Genomic DNA, 22,993 nt, shown 5'->3' with positions numbered 1-22,993 from the left:
CTCGAGTTGTTGTTTTATACTTAAAATGTTTTTGTGTACCTCTTCATTGTTGTGACCATTGAATAACTGTTTTTCCAAATGATTTAACTGTTTCAGTAGTACTAATTCATTATTTTTTTCTTGCATGCATTATTTGTACCATACTGTATGCAAAACCCCTTTATTTTTATTTTGCACAATTCCCATAATTCTATTGACTTACCTTGGTTTACTGTTCCATTTTCATCCATAAATAAACTGATCAAGAAAGTTGTTCATTGACTGTACGAAAAGAGGGTCTTTCAAAAATGAATTGTTGAAATGCCAGTAGCCTGGACCTCTTTCAAACCTGGAAAAAGTAAGTTCTGTAATAACTGCCTTATGGTCAGTATTAGAGATAAACATATTATTACAACTGACAATATATTGCGACATATCTTGACTAGCAAAAACATAGTCGAGTCTGCGAGCTATGAATGGGTTGTATCTACACCAGGTGTAGTCTTTCTCAGTTTCGTGAAGTAATCTCCAGACATCCTGAACACTGAGGGCAACAACTGTTTCTTTAAGACCAGCGATGTCTGTTTTTGGATGGGGATGACCTGAAATTATGTCCAGCTCAGTGTTGATTGCTGTGTTAAAATCACCCATTATCAGTAATCGTTCATTAGCATAATCTTTCAGTGTATTCTGGAGTGTTTTGAAAAAAGAGAGTTTCTCAACATTTTCATTAGGTGCATAAACATCAGCTATGGTGAAAGTTACTTCTTCTGTGACAACTGAAACAATTAATAATCTATCGATTTCTTTTACAAGTTGAACATTTCCTGTAAAGTGTCTTGATATCATGATCATCTCCCCTTTGGAATGACCTGTCCCTTCGTGATATATGATTCTCCCACCCCATTCCTTTTCCCACAAACTGCAGTTTTCTTTGTAATGTGAGCTTCTTGGATACAGATAATATCAAGTTTTTGTTTTTTGAGGATATTGAATATAGATTTCCGCTTTAATTTAAGAACACAGTTAACGAACTGTTATTCAACATATACAACTTTTGCATTGTTTTTGAGGATATTGAATATAGATTTCCGCTTTAATTTAAGAACACAGTTAACGAACTGTTATTCAACATATACAACTTTTGCAATATGCATAACAAAGCACTTTTTGCCCTACTAACAAGGTCTAGTAAAGAATATTCCAAGATATTTGTGACAATTCACAATATCCATGAGCTCTCCATTAAAATACCATCTTTCCATCACTGCAAAATAACCACGCTTTCTGAAAACAACAATACTACTCTTCTTCATATTAACACTAAGGTTAAGTCTTGAAGGCTGCATTGTACAGGTTATTCAATTTAATTTGAAGACTGTTGGTGTTTCAGACAACAAGGCAATATCATCAGCAAACAACAAAATAAATAATTCAATAGTATCAGGAGACAGTGTTGCACCATGTCTTCCACTGGCACTCATTTCTAAAGCCAATTTGTTTATGAATAATGAGAAAAGAACGTGGCTACAAGCATCTCCTTGTTTCACACCTTGTGTGCTAAGAATATATTCTGCAAATTCATTACCTGATCTCACTCTTGATTTAACAGCACTGCACATGCTCTTATTCATTGATACAACTTACCCTCATTACCATTCTTTTCAAGTATTGACCAAAGTAATTTTCTAAACACAGAACTGAATGCTTTTTCGAATTCAATAAAGGCTACGTATAATTTATGAATAAATGAAAACTGTTTTTGTATAATGGCTAGAAGTGTAAACATCTGATCAACAGTAGAATATATATATATATATATATATATATATATATATATATATATATATAAACCAGCTTGATATTGTTCTCTTCTACCGATTTTTGCAATCTACCATTTATAATTAAACAGTATAGTTTACTACTTATATCACAAATGAGAATGTCTGTATAGTTATACCTGTATAGTTACCAGGACGATCTACTGCTCCTTTCTTAGACAGATTCTGTCCAGTTTTCTGAATACACTCCTTTTTCAGACAAAGCATTGAAAAACAACAACACAAAACTAAAATATAACATTACCACCATATTTAAACAGTTCTCTTATCATTCCATTTGAGCCAGCAGATTTTCCATTCTGTAGTTTCTTAATTGCAATAATAACTTCATCTCCTGAGACAGAATTATCTACAGCTGTAATAACTTCATTTCTTGAGACAAGACTATGTAAGCAACCAGTTTCATTTATCATTTCAGTATCTACATTATATTCTACATCTTTTTATATGAGGTCTTTAAAGTGTCGATACCACTCACCAACTGGAATATTACTATGCCTACGAGGTATCGTGGATGAAATTCTTTGAATATATTTCCAAAAACCAGTTTATCATATACCAAATTAATCAAATCAGTCAATACGGATTTATTGTATATCATTTCAAGGGAGAGAGAGGTAAATGCGAAAGCAATATGAAAACAGGAAAATAAGTGCGGGGGGTTGGGTGAGCACAATTATAGAAACACTCAGACACCATCTCCCTTACCACCACCCCACCCCTCTGCCTTGCCAAACAAATCATGCATGAGCCGCAAGCACACTCACACACTGAAAGCCCACAATTTCTTGCAATCCAACGATTTCTCTCACTTTCAGAGAAATCGTGGGGGCGGCTTTGCTAGAAATAGTGGTCGTTCCCCTCCCACGTTTTCTGTCAATTGCGAGAAATCGTGGTGGGGGTGGGCACGATTTCTCACAATGTGTGAGGAATCGTGGAAGACCCCCTTATTTTGATAAAACGTATTTCCTTTCTTATCGGAGTTGGGTTCGTGTCTATTTCCAATGCAAATCTATGAAAAAAAAATGAAAGAAACGAGAAATGGCGTGACGACAACGACAATCATAATAATGACAGTGGTGTTTGTGAAGACATGAACAACAGACGGTGAAGGTGATGACAGTACTGGTTGTAAAAAATAGAAGTGACTGAGTGGGTGTGAGAGAGAGAGAGAGAGAGAGTGTGTGTGTGTGTGTGCAATCTTACATGCAAAAGGACGCTGACACAAACAGATGAGTAAATGAGGAAGCATTTCAGTTCAAGTCTTATTATATTATGCCATGTCATGTGATGTTTGAGTAATGTACATTGACTCAGTTTCATTGTTTGCTATTGATTCTAATGTTGAGTTTGAGGTCAACGCATTGCAGTGATCCGTCTATATGTGAAATACAAAAAAATAGACGTGATTCAGTGTCATTACTGTTGATGTCTTCAGTTTCGCCACTGTCATCATTATCGTCATCGTCGTCGCTCCCCTCTGATGACAAAGGAAATATTTAAAAAAAAAATAATAATAATAAAATAAGGGGGTGTAAATGACAAGAATCCAACCCTGATGACAAAAGTGATTTTTTTTTTTTTAAATTAAAATAACGGGGTGTAAATCCACGATTTCTCCCCAACCCCACGCTTTGTCTCACTTTGAGAGAAATCGTAGGGGCGGCTTTGCGACAAATCGTGGTCGTTCCCCTCCCACGTTTTCCCTCAAATGCGAGAAATCGTGGGGGGCACCCTTTATTTTTATATAAAAAAAAATATTTCCTCTGCCATCGGAGTTGGTTTCTTGTCTTTTCCCAATGCAAATGAGAGAGAGATGAGAAGAAACAAGAAATGGGGGAGACGACAACGACGATCACGATAATGACACTGGTGTTAGCGAAGACATCAACAACAGACGGTGAAGATGATGGCACAGTCCTGGTTTAAAAAAAAAAGTGTGACTGTATGTATATGTCAGTGAGTGAGTGAGTGAGTGAGTGAGTGTGTGTGTGTGTGTGTGTGTGTGTGTGTGTGTGTGTGTGTGTGTGTGTGTGTTTCCTTGTGTGTGTTGACTTCGCTGGTTGATATGTTTTTTTTCACTCTGTTTTGAAATATTTTCATGTTCTAAGAGTCTTCTGTGAAACTGAGAATCTATTTGTAGTGCAGTCTTGCATGCGAAAGGATGCTGACACAAACAGATGAACAAAGGAGCAAGCATGAAATGAAGAATATTCTAAATAAATGTGACCGAAAAGGCTGCATCACAGCAAAGATCAAAACTATTTGGTCCAGTTTTCACGCTCCCTACCTGAGGGTAAAGCATTGTGAAAAAATCTTTATTGCTGTCACATCTATGTATAAAGTTGAATCAATCTGTTATTCCCAACATCCAGGAAAGACTCGGTTCAAGTCATATTATATTATATCATATTATATTACATTATATCATATTATATTATGTTATGTTGTAGCATATTATATTATATCGCAACTTTCTTTTATTATATTATATTACATTTATGTTTGAGTTATACACATTGCCTCAATTTCGTTGTTTGTTATTGAGTCCGATGTTGAATTTGAGGTCGATGCATTGCAGTGATCCATCTCACGTGAAATACAATGAATGGATGTTTCAGTGTCATCACTGTTGATGTCTTCGCTAACGCCACGGTCATTATCATGATCGTCGTTGTCGTCGCCCCCCTCTTTCTTTTTTTCTTTTTCTCTCTCTCATTTTTCTCTTACATTTGCACTCCGATAATGAAAGAAATATTTTTGGTGAAAAATAAGAGGTACTTCCCACGATTTCTCACACATTGTGAGAAATCGTGCGGGCGGAACGACCAAAATTTCTCGCAATCCCACGATTTCTCTCGAAGTGAGAGAAGTCTTGGGGTCGCCCCACACCATTTCTCTCAAAGTGAAAGAAATCATGGGATTGCGAGAAATCGGGGGCTTGCATCCCCCTTATTATAATTAAAAATATTTCCTTTGTCATCAGAATTGGTTCCCAATGCAAATATGAGAGAAAAATGAAAGAGAGAAAAAAGAAAAGAGAAAGAGGGGAGCGACTACAATGACGATAATGATAATGACATTGACGTTATTGAAGACATCTGTGTGCGTGCGTGCGTGCGTGTGTGTGTGTGTGTGTGTGTGTGTGTGTGTGTGTGTGTGTGTGTGTGTGTGTGTGTGTGTGTCTGTGTGTGTGTGTAAAGCCTAATGTGTTATGTTGCAAACACAACAGAGGGAACGACATTGCCAACAACAGAAGGAACGACAATCAGCAACACCACAGGGGGCAGTTCCACAGGTACATCACTCAATGAAGATTTCTGGCATCCAACAGGAAATAGTATGGCCACGTATTTTGTATACATCTGACCGAACATAGTGGATATGCTCATGTCCTAGTATTGTGGATAGTTCTGGTCAGGCGTAGCGGAAACAACCGACCCCGTGTAATCAATAGTGGAGTCCTGCCTTCACGGTTATCAACAGACCAAGCACAACACAAGGCTCTTGGCTACCACATTGGAAACTAATAGTCCAGCACGAAAAATATTTCTAGAGTTAGCAGCTGACCGCTTCTAACCTGACACACTATAATATAGCGTAAGTGTAGCAATGTTTGTGCTGACATACCAGACATAGTGCTCAGTGCTAAGAAATAGTAGATATAACAGGCTTTGCATGGGGGTACGAGCCACATAGCAGTGTGGATACTGATGGTCTGGTGGAGACAATAATACTGACTGAGCAAGCTGGTGCTCAAGAATAGTGACACCAGACTAACTACTATCAACTAAGCATGGTTTGCTTGGTGAGTCATTTACTGCTGATCTTCCAGCAGACATGTTTTCATGCAGCGCTTGAGCAGGAAACAACCCATTGGCTGAATAGAGTTGAAGGCGAAGGTCAGACCAACGGTCAGGCCACAGTCCACTACCAACACGTACCATCTGTCACAGGCTGAAGGCGACGCCCACTGATCAATGTCCCAGTGGCATTGTCCTCCAGACAGCAGCCAGTACCTTCCAGTCTTGTCTCGTGTTGCTCCCCTGAGGCGTGGCTGTGCACGGGGAATCTTGATGACAAACTGGATTAATGGCAGAGTCCTGTGATGGATGGCGGACCTTTGCCTGACCTCCACATTGACCATTTAGTGAGGTGGTCGAACATCAGTGGCAGTTTGAAGGCCAGAGGCTACACTGACCAAGTCATTTGACCACACCTGTAGCCTCACCAGGCACACAGCATGGAGGCATGGAGACTGGTCTTTCAGCAGGACAACACAGGGTCTTGAATTCCGCATTTTACATAACGGTTCCTGGGAGAAAGTGGTGTCAGTGTCATACAGTGACCCTCCCCATACGTGACACGAACTGCAGTGAAGGTGAACATCCCATGACTGACAAGCAGGCACCAGTTTATTGCTGCACTGCATCAGGCCTGACAACAGATACCCATGTCCACAGTTCACTGTCTCATCAGAAACATGCCTGACTCTAAGCCTGTACCGCTGCTATTCATGGACTGTGAAGTGGACTGCTTTTTTCAGGACGTGAACGCATTTTACACTTAGTTTTCAAGTCGTTAGATGAAGGTGTTCAAAATGACAAAGACCTGAAACTGCAACATCAAGATCATTGTTGTTGTTGTTGTTATCTTGGTAACTTCCTTTTTATGCTCAGATATTCTGCATCTCTATGTAAAAATGACCGTTTCGCGAAAGTTGCAGACATATAATCTTAGACAGTTGTCATAAACTGTTGCCAATGAACGAACCCTGTATAGAAATACACCATGCGCCGATGTTATACCGGAATGAAGAGAAGTAAACAAAAGCTGTCAGTAAAACGTACATTGTTTTAGATGATTATTGAGATGCTTAGACTGATTAAGATTACAGCTCCTTAATATATTAACACATATGAGTCCTGCTTAACTTTCCTTTTTGTAAAATTGCTTCATTTTGGTTTAGATGTTTCAATTTTTGACTCACTTGTGTAAAATAAAAAGTGTGAGTCTATGTTTAACCCAGTGTTCCGTTGTTTGTGTGTGTGTGTGTGTGTGTGTGTGTGTGTGTGTGTGTGTGTGTGTGTGTGTGTGTGTGTGTGTGTGAACTTTAAAATTGTCACTTTCTCTGGAAATAGTCCATGGTAAACTCTAACATTGTCATTTTCTCTGGAAATACTTTGTCTGCCAATTCCAAATTTGGATGAAAAAATATGGGGGCAAATCTTCAGTCATACCAACAATAGGTTGCAAGTCTTCCAGATTCAGATGTATATCCGGATCATGAACGGTTTATTTCGTTGCGGATCCGGATCCAGAAAATTACAGCTAAAATTGAAAGAAAAATACAATTTTAGGACAGAACACATACAGTGACACTAACTTCACTGTTGGCGTGTTTACTGCATATGAATATTCTAGTGGATAGTGAATTAACGAAAATGAATATAAAAGAGAAATTGAATGAACCGGGTTGTAGAGTCTGTACGTTTGTTGAACGCGAATCTCCGTAATCTCCAGAAAACGGCTACCTGTTGCAGTATGCCTGAGGTAATGGCAACGTCTCCTTTACCGTAGACTTTAAAGAATTTCATAAATAATCGAAATACACCGAAATAACATGATTTAAACGGCGTTAACACCTCTCTAATCGATTTGTCACGCTGAAAAACATAAGTTTGAATATCATTTTTTGAGCTGCATCAGTAAGCGTACTTTAACACTGTTAATAAGTCAACTTACACTTGACCTGAAAATGCTTGGTTATTATACCCCTCGTTTTTCGTTTTTTCCTCTGAAGCTTTATAACATAAAATAGAGATCAATTTCAATGATTTTTTTTTACTGGATAAAGCGTGTATCATAAGTGAGTCAAAAGCATCACTTCAGTTGCTTTTATGTATATATGAATAGAATAGAATAGAACAGAATAGAATGTCTTCATTACCAAGTGTACCGGGATCACAAAGAATTTTTATATATTTTTTTTTTTTTCTTTTTTTTTTTTTTTTGCCTTGATTTTTTTATTTTTTTATTTATCTGGTTGATTTCAGGCCTTTCAAAGAAGACGAAGCTCGCCATCGGTTTGGCCGTTGGAGTCCCTAGTTTAGTTGGCATGTGTGGCGCCATAGCCTGGTTCTTCAGGGAATTCCTGCCAACGTTCTGTGAAGTCTTTCAATTCGTCGCTGGTCACTGTGAAGAGGAAGTCGAAGAGTCAGAAGCAGAAGAAGACTCTGAAAAGACCCCACCCCATTCTGCTACCTTGGAGGCAGCTGACCACGACAAGAATTCTGACAAAAAAAATTCAGTTATTTCACAAGAAACACGCAGTTCCGATGTGTCTTTCTCAGAAGTCATATTATAGGAAGAGGCAGACAGTAAAGAATAAGAATAACTTTATTATCTCCAACTGGAGAAATTTGGTCAGGTGCATTATCACAACATAGACAAGTAAACAACATGGGGACCAAAACTGTAACAACAGTTTTTACGAATATTACGAAGACACAAATGTAAAAAATATCATATACACCTTTTCATACATACATCCACACACTGCTGATAATAACAAGTATTCTTAAAGTAAAAACAGAAAGAATTAAGAAACATTATTTTGAATATAATTATAAGCATAGCCTACTATATTGCACATTGATTATAATAGACAGATAAGAATAAAGATAAATTAAGGAAAACAACAACCAGATAAACAGCACACACCCGCACCCACCCACCCCACAGCCACTCCACACACGCGGATTACTTGATTAAACAAGAGTAATAAACATATGTTCTCAAATAAAAGCATTTCACATATTCGCTTTTAAAACATTGCAATTAATTATTACATCGTGATTATTAACAGAAATATATTTAGAATATGGACGTTAGCGTTAGTCATATTCTATTGTACATTCATTCTGCATATTGCACATTATTCATCCTACATATTGCACATTCATAATAACCAATTGTCACGTTTTTAAGCTCAGTAAACACACACACACACACACACACACACACACACACACACACACACACACACACACACAACTAGAACAAAGTACAACCTATCATGCACGGACTTTCAAACGTCTCACATGAGAGTGCGCGCGCACGCGCGCGTGCATGCACCCCCCCCCCCCCCCAACCCCCCCACCTCCTCCACAGAGTTCTCAAGAATTTCAAAGGTGGATTGAACGTGGAATAAAAGTTTTCAGAGCTCTGGATTTCAACTTAAAAGTTCTGTAGCGTCGTCCTGATGACAATAGCTCATAATACTTTGCTAAAATATGGGTGTCGTCAGTTGCTATCTGCCTGCTTTTTTTTAACCACTCGACTTTCATACAGCTCTTGCATACTAGCTTGTTTCACTCCCACAATTGTACTGCATACACTCATGACATCGTTCAAAACACGCTTACTCCTCACTCCCAAACTTCCATACCAGCACATAAATGAAACTGTGAGCACGGACTCGATACAACATCGATAATAACTTTGAAGAATATTTGAATTTATACCAACATTTTTAAGCTTCTGTAAAGAAAAAATTCTAGATTGACATTTCTTATGAATGGAATCAACATTTCTGTCAAAAGTCAGCTTATTGTCTAAGATGGTCCCCAAATATCTATATTCATTGACCCTTTCCACTATTTGACCATCAATAACAAGGTTAGCTACAGGCAAGGGGTCTTTCCAAAAAATCTATTGACATTTCTTTTGTTTTCAACACGTTCAGATCCAAAGTTTTCCAAAGAGTAAGCTTCGGATCAACATCCAAGCCTAGCAGTTTGAGGGCATGGAGATGAGGTTGTATTGTGTTAAAAGCAGAAGAGAAGTCAACAAAAAGGATACGAACAAAAGATCCCGTGTTATTCAAATGAAGGAAAGCATTATGAAGGAGAGTTAGGATAGCATCGTCAGTACTTCTGTGTGCTTTCTAAGCAAACTGAAGAGAGTCAAGCTGCTGTTCAGTGAAAGAAAGAAGATGGCGGAGAACATTTTTTTTCAAAGCATTTCATCACTATTGAAGTCAGGGCAACAGGACGGTAATCATTTAGTGCGGCTGGGTTCTTTTTCTTGGGGATAGGACAGATAGTAGATTTTTTCCAGATGCTGGGGACAGAGCAGTCCTTCAGAGACCAGTTAAAAATTTTACAAAACACGTCACACAACTGGGAAGCACATGTTTTCAGTAATCTTCCGCAGATATTGTCCGGGCCAATTGCCTTCGTGACATTCAGTTTTAAAAATAAAGATTCAACAGGTTTAAATTTAAATATTGAAAAAAACAGTTAATGTATGGTTAGGTAGAAATAAGAATTCAAATGTAAAGTATTTGACAGAAAAACGTATGAATTGGAATCCTAAGAAATTTAAAATCCTTGGCATTTGGTTTATGAATGATCTATCACACTTGACAGAATTTAACGTAGAAGACAAACTAATGGAAGTTAGAAATTTATTCAAGATTTGGTCTAAACGATCGTGTACACCACTAGGAAGGGTAGCTATATTAAAATCCCTCATACTGTCTAAACTAGTGTACCTGTGGATGTTGTTACCAAGCCCACCAGACAGTGAAATTAAAAAACTTCAGAATATGTGTTTTGAATTTGTATGGGACAAGAAGCCGGACAAAATAAAACGAATACACTCAGTTCACAGTATTGAAAATGGGGGCATTGGATTACCAAACATACACGCATATATACAAGCACTGAAACTGTCCTGGGTAAGGAAACTCTATGTAGGAAATTTCAAATGGAAAAGAATATTACAAACCACTTGCCCGGAAATAGCTAGGTTAAACTGTTATGGCTCGAAGAGGTTCTTAAAAGATAATTATAATAACTTTTGGAAAGACGTTATGAAAGCTTATGACAATTTCAACACACACACTGAACTAGATAACAGTAAAGAGTTATTAGCTGAACCCATCTTTTTCAATGCTAAATTTAGAATCGACAACAATCCTTTTCATTTTAAGAACTGGACTGCAAAAAATGCATTTTTCGTGCGTGATATTCTGGATGAAAACTGCCAGTTTTTAAGGCAGGAAGACTTTTTTAAGAAGTCGGGAATAAGAACGAATTACCTAAATTACCTTAGTTGCATTCAATCAATCAAAGAATACATCAGAAAAAGAAATATAGTATTATAGAAATCATCACAACAATGAAAATAGTAAGGCGTTAAAAACCATTTGTGGGGTAAAAAAGGGAACACGGATTTATTACGATACAATCTTGGAGAAAAACGAAATTTTTGATATGAAAGCTTTTATGAAATGGGAAAATAGGTTAGGTACACAGATTGACTGGAAGAAAACATTGAAAAAGATAAATAGAATCAAAGAAATGAAGGTGAAATGGTTTCAGCTTAGAATATGTCATGGAATTTTAGTATGAAATATTGTCCTAAAAAACATGGGTGTAGTTGACGATGACAAATGCAATTTCTGTTATACTGAAAAAGACACAGTGCAACACTATTTATGGTTTTGTCCAGTTACGGAAACCTTTTGGCAGGACTTTAATAAGCTATTGAGAGAGAAATGTGAAAACTGTTAACGACTGTCATTGAACTTTGAATTGGCATTGTTTGGAACTGATGATAAAAATACAATGGATGATACTTTAGATTTAATGTTATTATGGGCAAAATTTTTTATACACAGGAGTAGAATCAATCAAATAAAACCAACTCTGCAAGCATTCCTGCTTGACCTCAAGTATAGATACAAGTCAGAAAAGCATATACACACAATGGAAATGAACTACTGTGATTTTGTTAAAAAATGGATACCATACTCTGTGTTGGTAATAGAACATTGAGTAAAATGAAAACTGCTCTCATAATACAGTATATGAATGATGCATGTTTGACAGAATTTTTAACAATATCAGAAATGAATATACTGCAAAATTTGACATGTTTGTACATCAATTTTGATAAAAGAAGTAAGCTGCCACAGGTAATGGATAACATAATCATAATAATCCTTTAATAACACTTTATAAAAACAACAACAACAACAAACAAAAAAACCACAAAAAAACTGGTGCTCCTTGAAGCTATTTCAACATGTATACATGCCATGATGTGACATTTGGTATCTTGTTTATCTTGTTCTTTATTATTTGTTATTGTTCTTCATCTTATTATTACTATTATAAGTATTATCATATTGAAAAATAACCCTTGTATCTCAACAGATTAATGATTTTTTTCTTCTTTTTTTTCGATGATCATTGATGGACCAAATGTTTTGCTATATGAATGTTGAATCACATTGATGTCGTGAAAAGTCAAAATATAACCTTGTGTACAAGGAGGGGGGGGGGGAAGACCTTAAAAAAATAAATAAATAAATAAAGATTCAACAACTTTTGCATCGATCTCAAAGTCCTCACCTGTGTTCCTATCTTTGATCTTTTCCTGCAACTGTGAGGTAACACTATTCAGTTCCCTTCCCAGATCATTCCTTTCAAAGCGACAGTAGAAATCATTCAGTTTCTTTGAAAAATCAAACTGTTCATCCCTTCTCATTTCACAAGCTACTGTTTTCCTTTTCGTTTCTCCAGTGATCATTTTTTAACCCATCCCATGCATCTGCCATTTTTCCTGTCTGAAGCTGTTGCTCTACTTTTGATTTGAATTCCCTCTGTCCCCTTCGTAATTCCCCTCTAAGCTTCTTTTGTATCAGTTTCCTATCGTTCTTGTTCCCTGACTGAAACGCTACCTTTTTCTCGTTTAAAATGGTTTTGACAGACTTTGAGATCCATGGTTTGTTGTTGGGGAAAAGTTTAATTATTTTTGTCGGAATTATCATGTCTTCACAGAAACTGATATAAGATGTAACAACATCAGCTGCTTCATGAACATTCTCACATGGGTCAGTCAACACACTCCAGTCAGTACGATCAAAACATCCTCTCAGTTCATCCACACTCTCTGACGTCCAAACTTTCACTCTTTTTTACCTTGCCACATGTCCAGGAAGATGAAAGCCTTTGGGCAGATGACGTGCCAGGTGAGCTGACTACCCCAGACGTATCCTCAGACATCCATCACTGATTTTCCCTTCGGCCCAAGGTTTCCGTTCAAGAAATTCAATCCCGCTTTTTGTTTTTGTTTGTCATTCTCTTTTTTTCCCATAGTCCTTCACTATATTACCTACAGTCCTGTGACACAACAATTCTTTAAGATGCATGAGGTATTATATATCTACTTCTAATATTGAATTGTTCATCAAAAATCAGTTGTAAAACAGTCTTTGGGGTTTTTTCAATTAATACTTATAAACCTTGTACCTATCAAAATGATATGGTTTATTTGTATAAGATCATGATTGATATACTTATCATCCAGAATTCCCCCTAAAAAAAAAAAAATAAATAAATAAATAAATAAAAATTAAAATTAAAATTAAAAAAACGTCTACAGAACATATTTTAACACACTTTCCAATAATTCTAAGTATCAAATTTTCTGTTTTTCTAAAGTATTTTCACAGTTAAGCAGCCGCAGAAGAAATCAATTTTATCAGTACAGTGGTCATAACTGTCAGAGCCTATTATTTTCTTTTTTTTCAGAATAATGTTGTTGTTTTTTGGTATATATTATGACTTATTTTCCACTGTAATTCATGTAAGCGTACTTCTTTTGTTGCTTTCCTAGGCGAAATCCATGTATTATGATCGAAAGAAAAATCAAATTTCCTTTTTCCAAAATACACAAACATGTAGGTCCATAGTTGTACCTTTAGTTCTACTTTTGTTTTATGTTTCTTTATTATATTCAGTAAATAAATAAAAGTATCAGTAGACTCCCGCGGTAATCCATCGTTTTGTATCCAGGTCTTCCACGACAGTATACCTGCGCTGTATAGAGCATTGTATTCGAATATTGCGATTCCTTTAGCCTGGTTCATTGAAAACGCAACCTCATATAATTTTAGCAGTCTTTTTTCTGTTTAATGTATGATATTCTTCATGTGTTCTATTCCATTGTCTATCAAATTTTGAAAATGTAACACATTACCTTTATATTGTATACGATTATTGTGAAACAACGACTGTTTGTGAAAATTATGCATGTTCACTTCTTCTCGTGTTACTCCATCTTTACTGTTTACATATTTTGTAATTACAACAGACCAGATTACTTTCTATTTCTTGTAATTCTATTTGCTTTGCTCTGCAGTTTACAATAAAGGTTTTACGGTAATTTGGTATTTTGGTCAGATGCCATCTGGGTGTTATTCGCCAGTTTCCTTCCCTTGCATGATCAAATTTTCCAGCCCATTGTACGTGCATACAGCTTTGAATTTCTAACATATTCACCATATTCAAACCCCGTCCATTATGATCACTTTCCATCCTTTTTCTTTTCACTTTCTCAAAAGCTCTACAGTTGCTATGTTTTCTCTGCCAAACAAATTTGAAGAAAATGGTGTTGTTCTGTTTCAAAGCTTTTTGAAAGTGTGCTTTGATAAATATTATGCAAGTTGTATACTGTGTTTTGTCACTTTATATCACACACACACACACACACACACACACACACACACATATATATATATATATATATTTGTGTACATGCGTATATGTTTACTATGACAAACATTATAATATTATCCATGAACTGTCAAGGATAAAAGAAAATCGTGAAAAATTAAAGATTTATTTTGAAAATGTTCAAAATGAATCAGACCAAATTTGTTGTTAATGGAGACAAAATTAGACAAACCTGTGACCGTGCTGGTTATCTGATTAAAAAGACAGCAGCCCAATCTTTCCTTAGATTTTGAAATTAAAAAAAAAAAAAAAAAAGACTGTAATTTTCTGTTTAAAGATCTAAATTAATAGAGGATAAGGAAAGAACTTGTAAATGAATAACAACAGGAAAAAAAGTCAAAGACGTAGTCAACGCACAGGATAGGTTACTAACTGGTTTCCTGTGAAAAGAGGATGCCGACAAGGATATCTGCTCTCTCCTTACCTGTTTATATTGTGCTTTGAAATATTAGCAGTTTGGATTAGAGAAATGGCAAATAGCGATTTGACATTTATAACAAAGAGCACACCATTTCTCAATTTCCCAATTTTCACATGACGCTCAGTTAATAACGGGGTCAGGATTTCTTTTAAAAGATCCATTAAAATAGTTCGAAATTTAGAAAATGTTCAGGACTCTTTGTGAATGCTGATGAAGCAAGCAATTTTGTCAGGTGGCGAAGAGAGGTCAGGAACAGACCACAAGTGTAACACGTTCTAAAGCGGACGTGCACCCTCCTACCACAGATGCCACAACACAAACCCACACAGAAATAGATTTTTTGTAATGCGTTGATTTTTGTACCTGTGTAAATGTAATCTATCTATCCATCTATCTATCTATCTATCTATCCATCTATCTATCTATCTATCTAGAGAGAGAGAGAGAGAGAGAGAGAGATGATCCAAAAGAAAACAAGAAACAACAACACTGTCCGACTGCAAATATTTCGGCGTTTGCCTTCCTCAAGGCTTGTGACTGAAAGTGACGTATTATAGAAACACGTCATCACTGCGAGACGTATTTCTACAATGACGTCAAGTTCAGACAATCTAGTTCGCCTGCCTGCAACCTTCCCCCCACCACCCCTTTCTTTTCTCCCTCTCTCTCCCCCCCTGACTTGTCCTGAGAATTAGTGTTGAGGCCTTGAGGATAGAGCGTCCTGAGTTTGCTGATCCAGAATATATACACAAGAATATATATACAAGAGACGTACTCCCTCGTTCTTCCCACAAAGTACCCAAAAGGCACCGATAAGTGTGGCCATACATAATCACTAAACAACACATCACGTTCATCTGGAGACTCAGCATCCCAAACCAACTCCCGCCTGTATCAAAAACAGGTAAGTATTCTTTTTTTTCCAGTTCAACTTTCTCGCTCTCTCTCCAACATGCAAGTGAGTATTATATGTATGAGCGTGGGTGTATGCGCTAAGGTAGACAAAAATATCCACAATGTCCCCCCTCCAGACGGAATGAGCATTGATCACAAGGCGTGGACGTTCACTCCGTCAGTCACACAGAGGAGAGGAGGGGAAGATATGTGGATATTGCCTTTATATATATATATATATATATATATATAATAAAGGAATGAAAATTGTCTAGTCCTTGAAAAAAAAAATCCAGTGACAGAAAGTGGAAAGAAAAACAACAAATAATAACAACACCCCCCCCCCCCTCCAAAGAACAACAACAACAAAAAACCAAACAACCCAATAACAACAAAAACAAACCAACCAGCCCCCCCACCCCCACCAACCCCCAAAAAAACAAACAACAACAACAGCAACAAACAACAACAACAGCAACAAACAAACCAAAAAGAAAACAACAACAACGAAAACCAACCAACGAACCAGCCAAAAAACCCATAAAGGTGAAACCCTCTGCTGATGCCAGCGGACTGAATACCGTCTGGAGGGGAAATTGTGGGTATTGCTGTATCAAAAAATCTTTTAAAAAAAACACAACAACAATCACACGAACAACATTACAATTTTCAAGAAAAATAACGAAGTTGAAATAAAATGAAATATAAATAAATAAATTGCAGCTGAAGTCATGAGACAACGCTAGCGATTTATTAAGATCAAAGGCAAGATGGGTAGCAGAAGAGAAAAAGTAGCAACAACAACAACAACAACAAATGTGTGTGTGTGTGTGTGTGTGCGCGCGCGCGCGCGCAATGCTGAAGATATCATGTCATAAAACATGACAAAATTGATGGTGGATGATAAAACCACCTATGAAAAAAGTGAAATAATGAGATTTTTTGTGAAACCTTATGAATGTGAAAAACACATTTTAAATTAAGGTACACGTAATTCAAGAAGATAAGTTTTATCACCAGAATGAGAATGTGAATGGGAGTTGAATGAAAGATTTGATTCCATCGTTTCTTTATTCGTTCGTTAGTTCGTTCAGTGCGTGCGCACGAGTGTGTATGTGTGTGCGTAACGCGGTTACACGCACGCGCGTGGGTGTAGCCTATGTGTTTGTATAGTTTAGTGCCAATGCTCTGTAATTAATATCTGTAAATTGTGGTTATGTGTTAATGATGATGTTGATAATGATGTTAACGACGACGATGATGATGACATGACAATAATGATGATGACAATGATAATAACAATAACAATAATAACGACGATAGAGTAATGATAACAATGACAATATGCGTTGATATTGCGCATACCCTGTGGCTGTTAGTGTGTTCAGTTGTAACTGTTAAAATTTTGCATTTGTGTGTCACCTTGTGTCACCGAACATAGATGTGTTATTGTGGCTTTGCAATTATTTATAATGACTGAACATTAATTCTAGTCATTGTGTCACTAAGGCCATTTATTCATGACTGAGATGTCTGTGTACATAAATTCATATCTTAGGTGTATGTGATTATTAAATCGATTAATTTTTTTAATAATGGTAATCTCTCCATCGTAATTTATTATTCTATATGTAATATTTTCACCCCCTCTTTATATTTTTTTCAATGTTATTCCAATATTATGTATTTGTTTATCTATTTTAAGTTTAGTGTTTATATAATCTACATAATGTATCATTTGAGCTTAAACTGTGCTGACCATGCATTTATCATGAATTTGTTGGAGCATGAAATGCCTATGAAATGTCTATGCTTTCTTTCTAACATACATCTCCTTTTTATCAACAAACATATCAGCAGTTTCTCTTTTTGAGAAGAGAAAGTACTGTAAAAAAAAAAAAAAAAAAAAAAAAAAAAAAACGATGTGGAGGGAACGCCATGACCTTTCTGTTGCAACCACCCCATGAAAAGCCCAGCACACCACGACGGGCTGTCAACGGGAAAAATAAAACAACAACGTACAGCCACTTGTTGAAGTTGTCAAAATTGAAGCATTCAATAGAAAATTTGTCCTGTATGTCAGAGCAGAACTTAAAAAAAAAAAAAAAAAAAAAAAAAAAAAAATTTATATATATATATATATATATATATATATATATATACATACATATGTGTGTGTACAGATATATACATACATACATACATACATACACAGAGAGAGAGAACACTGAACTTTGAAATGTTTAATGTCATTAACTGAAAAGCTCTGGTGACATACTAGGTACAAATCAGAACAGAATGGTGTAAAATAGATGAAATGGAATAGAAAGGGAAAACAACAACAACAAAACAAACACAAACAAACAAACAAACAAAAAATTTAAAAAACAACAACAAAAAAACAAAAACAAAACAGAACTGAAACGATATAAACTAATAAGAGATTTACGACACTTTGGCACTTTGTCATGAGCTTAAAAGTACATTTGACACGGGGTAATTTGCCTTTTTTTCAGTCGTTCGTCTCAGTTTGGACAGTACACAGAAAACAAAGTACAGAAAAATCATAAAATAAATATTTAGCATGCATATGTGTGTATAGATACATACATACATACACACACACACAGACACACACACACAAACACACACACACACACATATATATATATATATATATATATATATATATATATATATATATATATACATACACACATACATACATGTGTGTATAGATATATAGATACATACATACACACACACACACACACACACACACACACACACACATATATATATATATATATATATATATATATATATATATATATATATATATATATATCTGTGTGTGTGTGTGTGTATCGAGAGAGAGAGAGACTGTTCTTGCTGTTGATCGATGTTACGTCTGATCTGGGAGGGATATCAGACAACAATGGGGAGGGGTCAAGTGGGGGTAGAGACTGGACCTGGGACATGGGTCGGAGTCCACGTTGCTGTGTACACGTGCATGGCATTGATGAGTTCTTGTTGCTTTAATATTCTGTGTGTGTGTGAAAAATATAGTAAGGTTACAAAAAAAAGAAAGAAAAGAAATTTCTTTTCTTTCCTTATCTCTCTCTCTCTCTCTCTCTCTCTCTCTCTCTCTCTCTCTCTCTGTAAGAACAGAGGAAAATGGTGTCGGTATGTAAACAGGTGTGACTTGTGGTCGCGCATGTGTAATTGATTGCGCGCCCGCGCGCGCGCGCGCACGTGTGTGTGTGTGTGTGTGTGTGTGTTGTGTGTGTGTGTGTCTCTCTCTCTCTCTCTCTCTCTCTCTCTCTCTCTCTATATATATATATATATATATATATGTGTGTGTGTGTGTGTGTGTGTGTGTGTGTGTGTGTGTGTTAGTGTAAATATATATATGTGGGGGTGGGTGGGGGTTTTAGGTGAGAGAGAAAGAGAGAGAGAGACAGTGTGTGTGTGTGTGTGTGTGTGTGTGTGTGTGTGTGTGTGTGTGAGGGATAGAGAGAGGGAGAGAGCTTGTGCACGTGGGTGTGAACACTTACACGTCTTTGGAACGGGGGAAGGAAATCAAAATGTGACTATACAAGTGTACTTGGGGTAGGGGGATGAGGTTGGGGAATTTTGAATGGGCGTCTGTGTGCATGATGTATGTAGGGGGTGGGTGGGCAATACACGTCTGTGAGTATGTGTGTGTTAAAACATTTTTGACTTTTTTAAAATTAATCATTTTATTTATTTATTTATCTATTTATTTATTTATTTTTTGTTGACATATTGATATTATTGAAAATGATTTGTTAAATATGTTGTTCTATTTAAATTCATATCATTGGTTTTTGGGGGTTTTTTCTGCTCAAATTTGATTTTCTTTGTGTTGCTCAGTTGGTATTTCTTCAAATGGCTACTAAAATGTCATTACAACAAAAAGTTAATCTGACAATAAATGGTTTCAGTCAGTCAGTGTGTGTCAGTGCACGCGCAAGCTCAAGCGCACGTGCGCATTCCTTCCCCTTCACCAATAGCCTAACAGTGTATATTTTATTTCAATGTTATTCCATCCGACAATGCGTAAGCAAAAGCCTTGAACGATGTGTTTAAAAAAACAACAACAAAAGCAACCAAATGACATTTCTTCTCAGTAATTACCCTCTACACACGCTCAGCCGTCTCGTCCAATCAAAAGAGGAAATGACTGAATACCGAAGCAAACCAGAAAGGAGTTTGAGGGGACCATAAAGGAAGGAAGAGAGGGGTGGCTGAGTAAGGGAAGGAGCGAAGGAAGGAATGAGGGAATGGGATAGACTGTGAAGGAAGAAAGGAAGAGAGGAAGGGAAGCAAGGAAGGAGAAAAGACGGAAGAGTGAAGATATGAAAGCGTGAGAGATGCGGAGGATTGAAGGAAGAGGAAGGAAGGAAAGAAAGAAAGAAGGATGGAAAGAAAAGAGGGAAGGGGAGAAAGAAGGCATGAAGGAAGGAAGTGAAGTAGGAAGGAAAGAAGGAAGGAAGAAAGGAGTGAAGGCATGAAGGAAGGAAAGAAGGAAGGAAGGAAAGTAGGAAATCAGGAAGGAAGGTAGGAAGGCATGAAAGAAGGAAAGACGGAAGGAATGAAACAAAGAAGGCATGAATGAAGGAAGGAAAGAAGGAAGGAAGGAAGAAAGGAGTGAAGGCATGAAGGAAGGAAGGAAGGAAAGAAGGAAGGAAGGAGAGAAGAACTGACCCAGTGCACACTGCATCCTCCTCATCCACGGGTAGATCCGAGGGACGTGCGGCGCGCCATCAGCACACGTCGTGGAGATATCCTGACCGCCCCCGTCCCTGCTGCCGGACCTCACAGTGTCTCCTTTCTCACCCTTCACGTCGTCCTTATCATCATCATCATCGTCGTCGCCGCCACACTCAAGCTTGTGGACGCCATCGTCATCGTTGTTGTTGCTGGGTTTAATATTGGGGAGGGAGGGTAGTGGGTGGTGGGTGTGGAGGGGGCTGGAGGCGGGGCTGTGTTTGATGCAGAGTGGTGGGAGTGGGGGTGGGGGTGGTGACTCCGTGCCCCCGGACAGGTCCGAGCAAGGTCTGGCGGTGGGGGTGGGGGTGCTGCAGTGTCCACCCCCCACTCGCCCCGTGCCGTCCCACGACCTGCTGACTGCTGGGCCACGGGTGTCCTTGCTGGGGGAGGAGGGGGAGGGGGGGCCGTCACAGACAGCCGGTTCTCTCCCCTTCCCGCTGCCAGCCAGACCGGTGCGGGTCCACCTGTCAGGGCTGCTGGACAGTGCCGCTGTCTGACCCATCATCTCCCCACCCCCATCCCCACACATCCTCCCCGTCATCCTGCCCCCCAGGTCGGCAGCGTCGTGCACTGTGCAGGGCGGAACCACTCCGTGAAAACTGACGGCAGGCCCTCCGCCAGAGGAGCGGTATGACCTTGGGGAGACGCCGTCAAAGGACTGGGGGGCAGGTCGGCCCCTGACGGCACCAGCTGTCCTGCACACAGAAATGCCGCCCAGCGAGCTGCCCGGTCTGCTTCCAAGCGTCGTCAGCGTGGTGAGGGAGCTTCCTTCCGGGTTCTCCGTCGGCGCTGAAGACGGACTTCCACCCGAGGTGGTGGGCGGGGAAGACGACGGGTGAGGAGGCACCTGCTGGGCGAACCCGTGAGACATCATTCTGGACGTCCCGAAATAGTCCTCACTGGTGGGGACCGACATGGCGGGAAAGCCCGCGCGGGGCTCACCACTGAGGGTCCGGAACACGGACACCACGTCACACCCGTCCCCCAGGCCGACCCCGTAGTCTGACGTCACCGGCACGCCGCACATGCTGTGTCCGCCACGGTCGTCGTAGCTGCTGTTGGCGGGGTGGACACAGGTGTAGTCGTAGGTGGCGGCGGTCTGTGGGCCTGGCTGGGGGAGGGAGCCTGCACTGGGAGAGTAGCAGGCGGTGCTCATGGAGTTGACGAAGTAGGAACTCATGTCGGCGGCCTGGCGCGTGGTGGTGGTGGTGGTGGTGGAGGAGGAGGGAAGGACAGCGAGTTGTGGTCACAGTTGGCGACGTGTTGTCAACACGGCGGGGAGGTTTGTGGCCTGTCTCCACTGTCGTCTCTACTCCTGGTTACTGCTGTGGCCTGGCAGTGACTTGTGAACACACACCGTCGCTTTTCTTTGCTGAAGATCTCATTGCCCCCTCCCCCCCCCCTCTCCACTCCCCTTCCCCAACCACACACCTTTTTCCCTCCCCTGCCTTTCCTCCGCTTTACCACCCCCACCCCCCTCTCTCTCTCTCTCTGTCGCTCTCACCGCTGTCCACACCTTCCCGTTCACTGTCAGGGACCCAGGAGAGCCTAGCGTGTAGGTCGGGCCCGCCCCCTCCACAAGATATACGGCTATGACAGGGGGTGGGGTGTGGGCAGCCAATGAAAGAGCTGCACATTTTGACTGAAGTGTCATCGGGGGCAAGGTATCATTACGTGGATTGGTTGCTGCTCTGTCTTGATCTCTTCATGAGAGGAGAGGGAAGACACACACACACGTTTGAGAGAGAAGGAGAGAGAGAGAGAGAGAGAGAGAGAGAGAGTTACCTTTGTTGAGGAAAAAGAGAATGATGTGAATGTTCAGCCAGTTTTGGTTTCAATGAGGTGTTAGAGCGTGTGGACTGATTCATATGCGCTGCACTAATCCGTTCTATCAAAAAAGCAAAAAACAAAAACCAAACAAACAAAAAAGACAAAACAAACAAAAAAACCCAAACAAACAAACAAAACTAAAACAAAACAAACAAACAAACAAACAAAACCCCCAAAACTTCAGCTCTCCATGTGTGTCAACATGGAACCATTTCTATCAAGGGGGAAACAAATTGATGCTTGACCGTGGTAATATACAGTAATACACACATTTTTGTCGGTCGGCAAGGCAGCGAGCCACACTTTATCTGTTGTACGTAGAATTGTGCTTTCCTTCTTGTTGATGTTGTTGGTTGGTTTGTTGTTGTGTCTTTCTGTTTGTTTGTTTGTTTGTTTGAGTTGTTTTTTTAGTGTTGAGTGCGTTTTATTTGTAATGTTTAAACACATATTAAAACGTAAGTGTGTACTTTTGTATGGTGACAAGGATTTTTTTCTTATGTTTCATAAAACACTGTCACTGTGTGTTTGTGCGTGTATGTTGTTGCGTGTGTGTGTGTGTGTGTGTGTGTGTGTGTGTGTGTGTGAGAAAGAGAGAGAGCAATGATGCTCAGATCTACAATTTTTAAAGTCGTCATTGTTAA

The 22,993-nt window shown here is 38.8% G+C and overlaps 1 protein-coding gene across 1 annotated transcript in view; it reads right to left on the bottom strand.

Moving 5' to 3' along the window:
• LOC143276604 (uncharacterized) overlaps positions 1-21,951 on the bottom strand; it is a 59,640-nt gene extending 37,689 nt beyond the window's left edge. The window contains exon 1 of the mRNA XM_076581210.1: positions 20,457-21,951. Coding sequence (XP_076437325.1) covers positions 20,457-21,702 — 1,246 coding nt within the window. The 5' untranslated portion in view covers positions 21,703-21,951. The remainder of the gene's footprint in view (positions 1-20,456) is intronic.
• Positions 21,952-22,993: the final 1,042 nt, after the last annotated feature.

The sequence above is a fragment of the Babylonia areolata genome, chromosome 32, assembly GCF_041734735.1.
Source record: "Babylonia areolata isolate BAREFJ2019XMU chromosome 32, ASM4173473v1, whole genome shotgun sequence".
In the NCBI taxonomy this organism is placed as follows: domain Eukaryota; kingdom Metazoa; phylum Mollusca; class Gastropoda; order Neogastropoda; family Buccinidae; genus Babylonia; species Babylonia areolata.
This window is presented reverse-complemented; position numbering and strand designations above follow the sequence as displayed.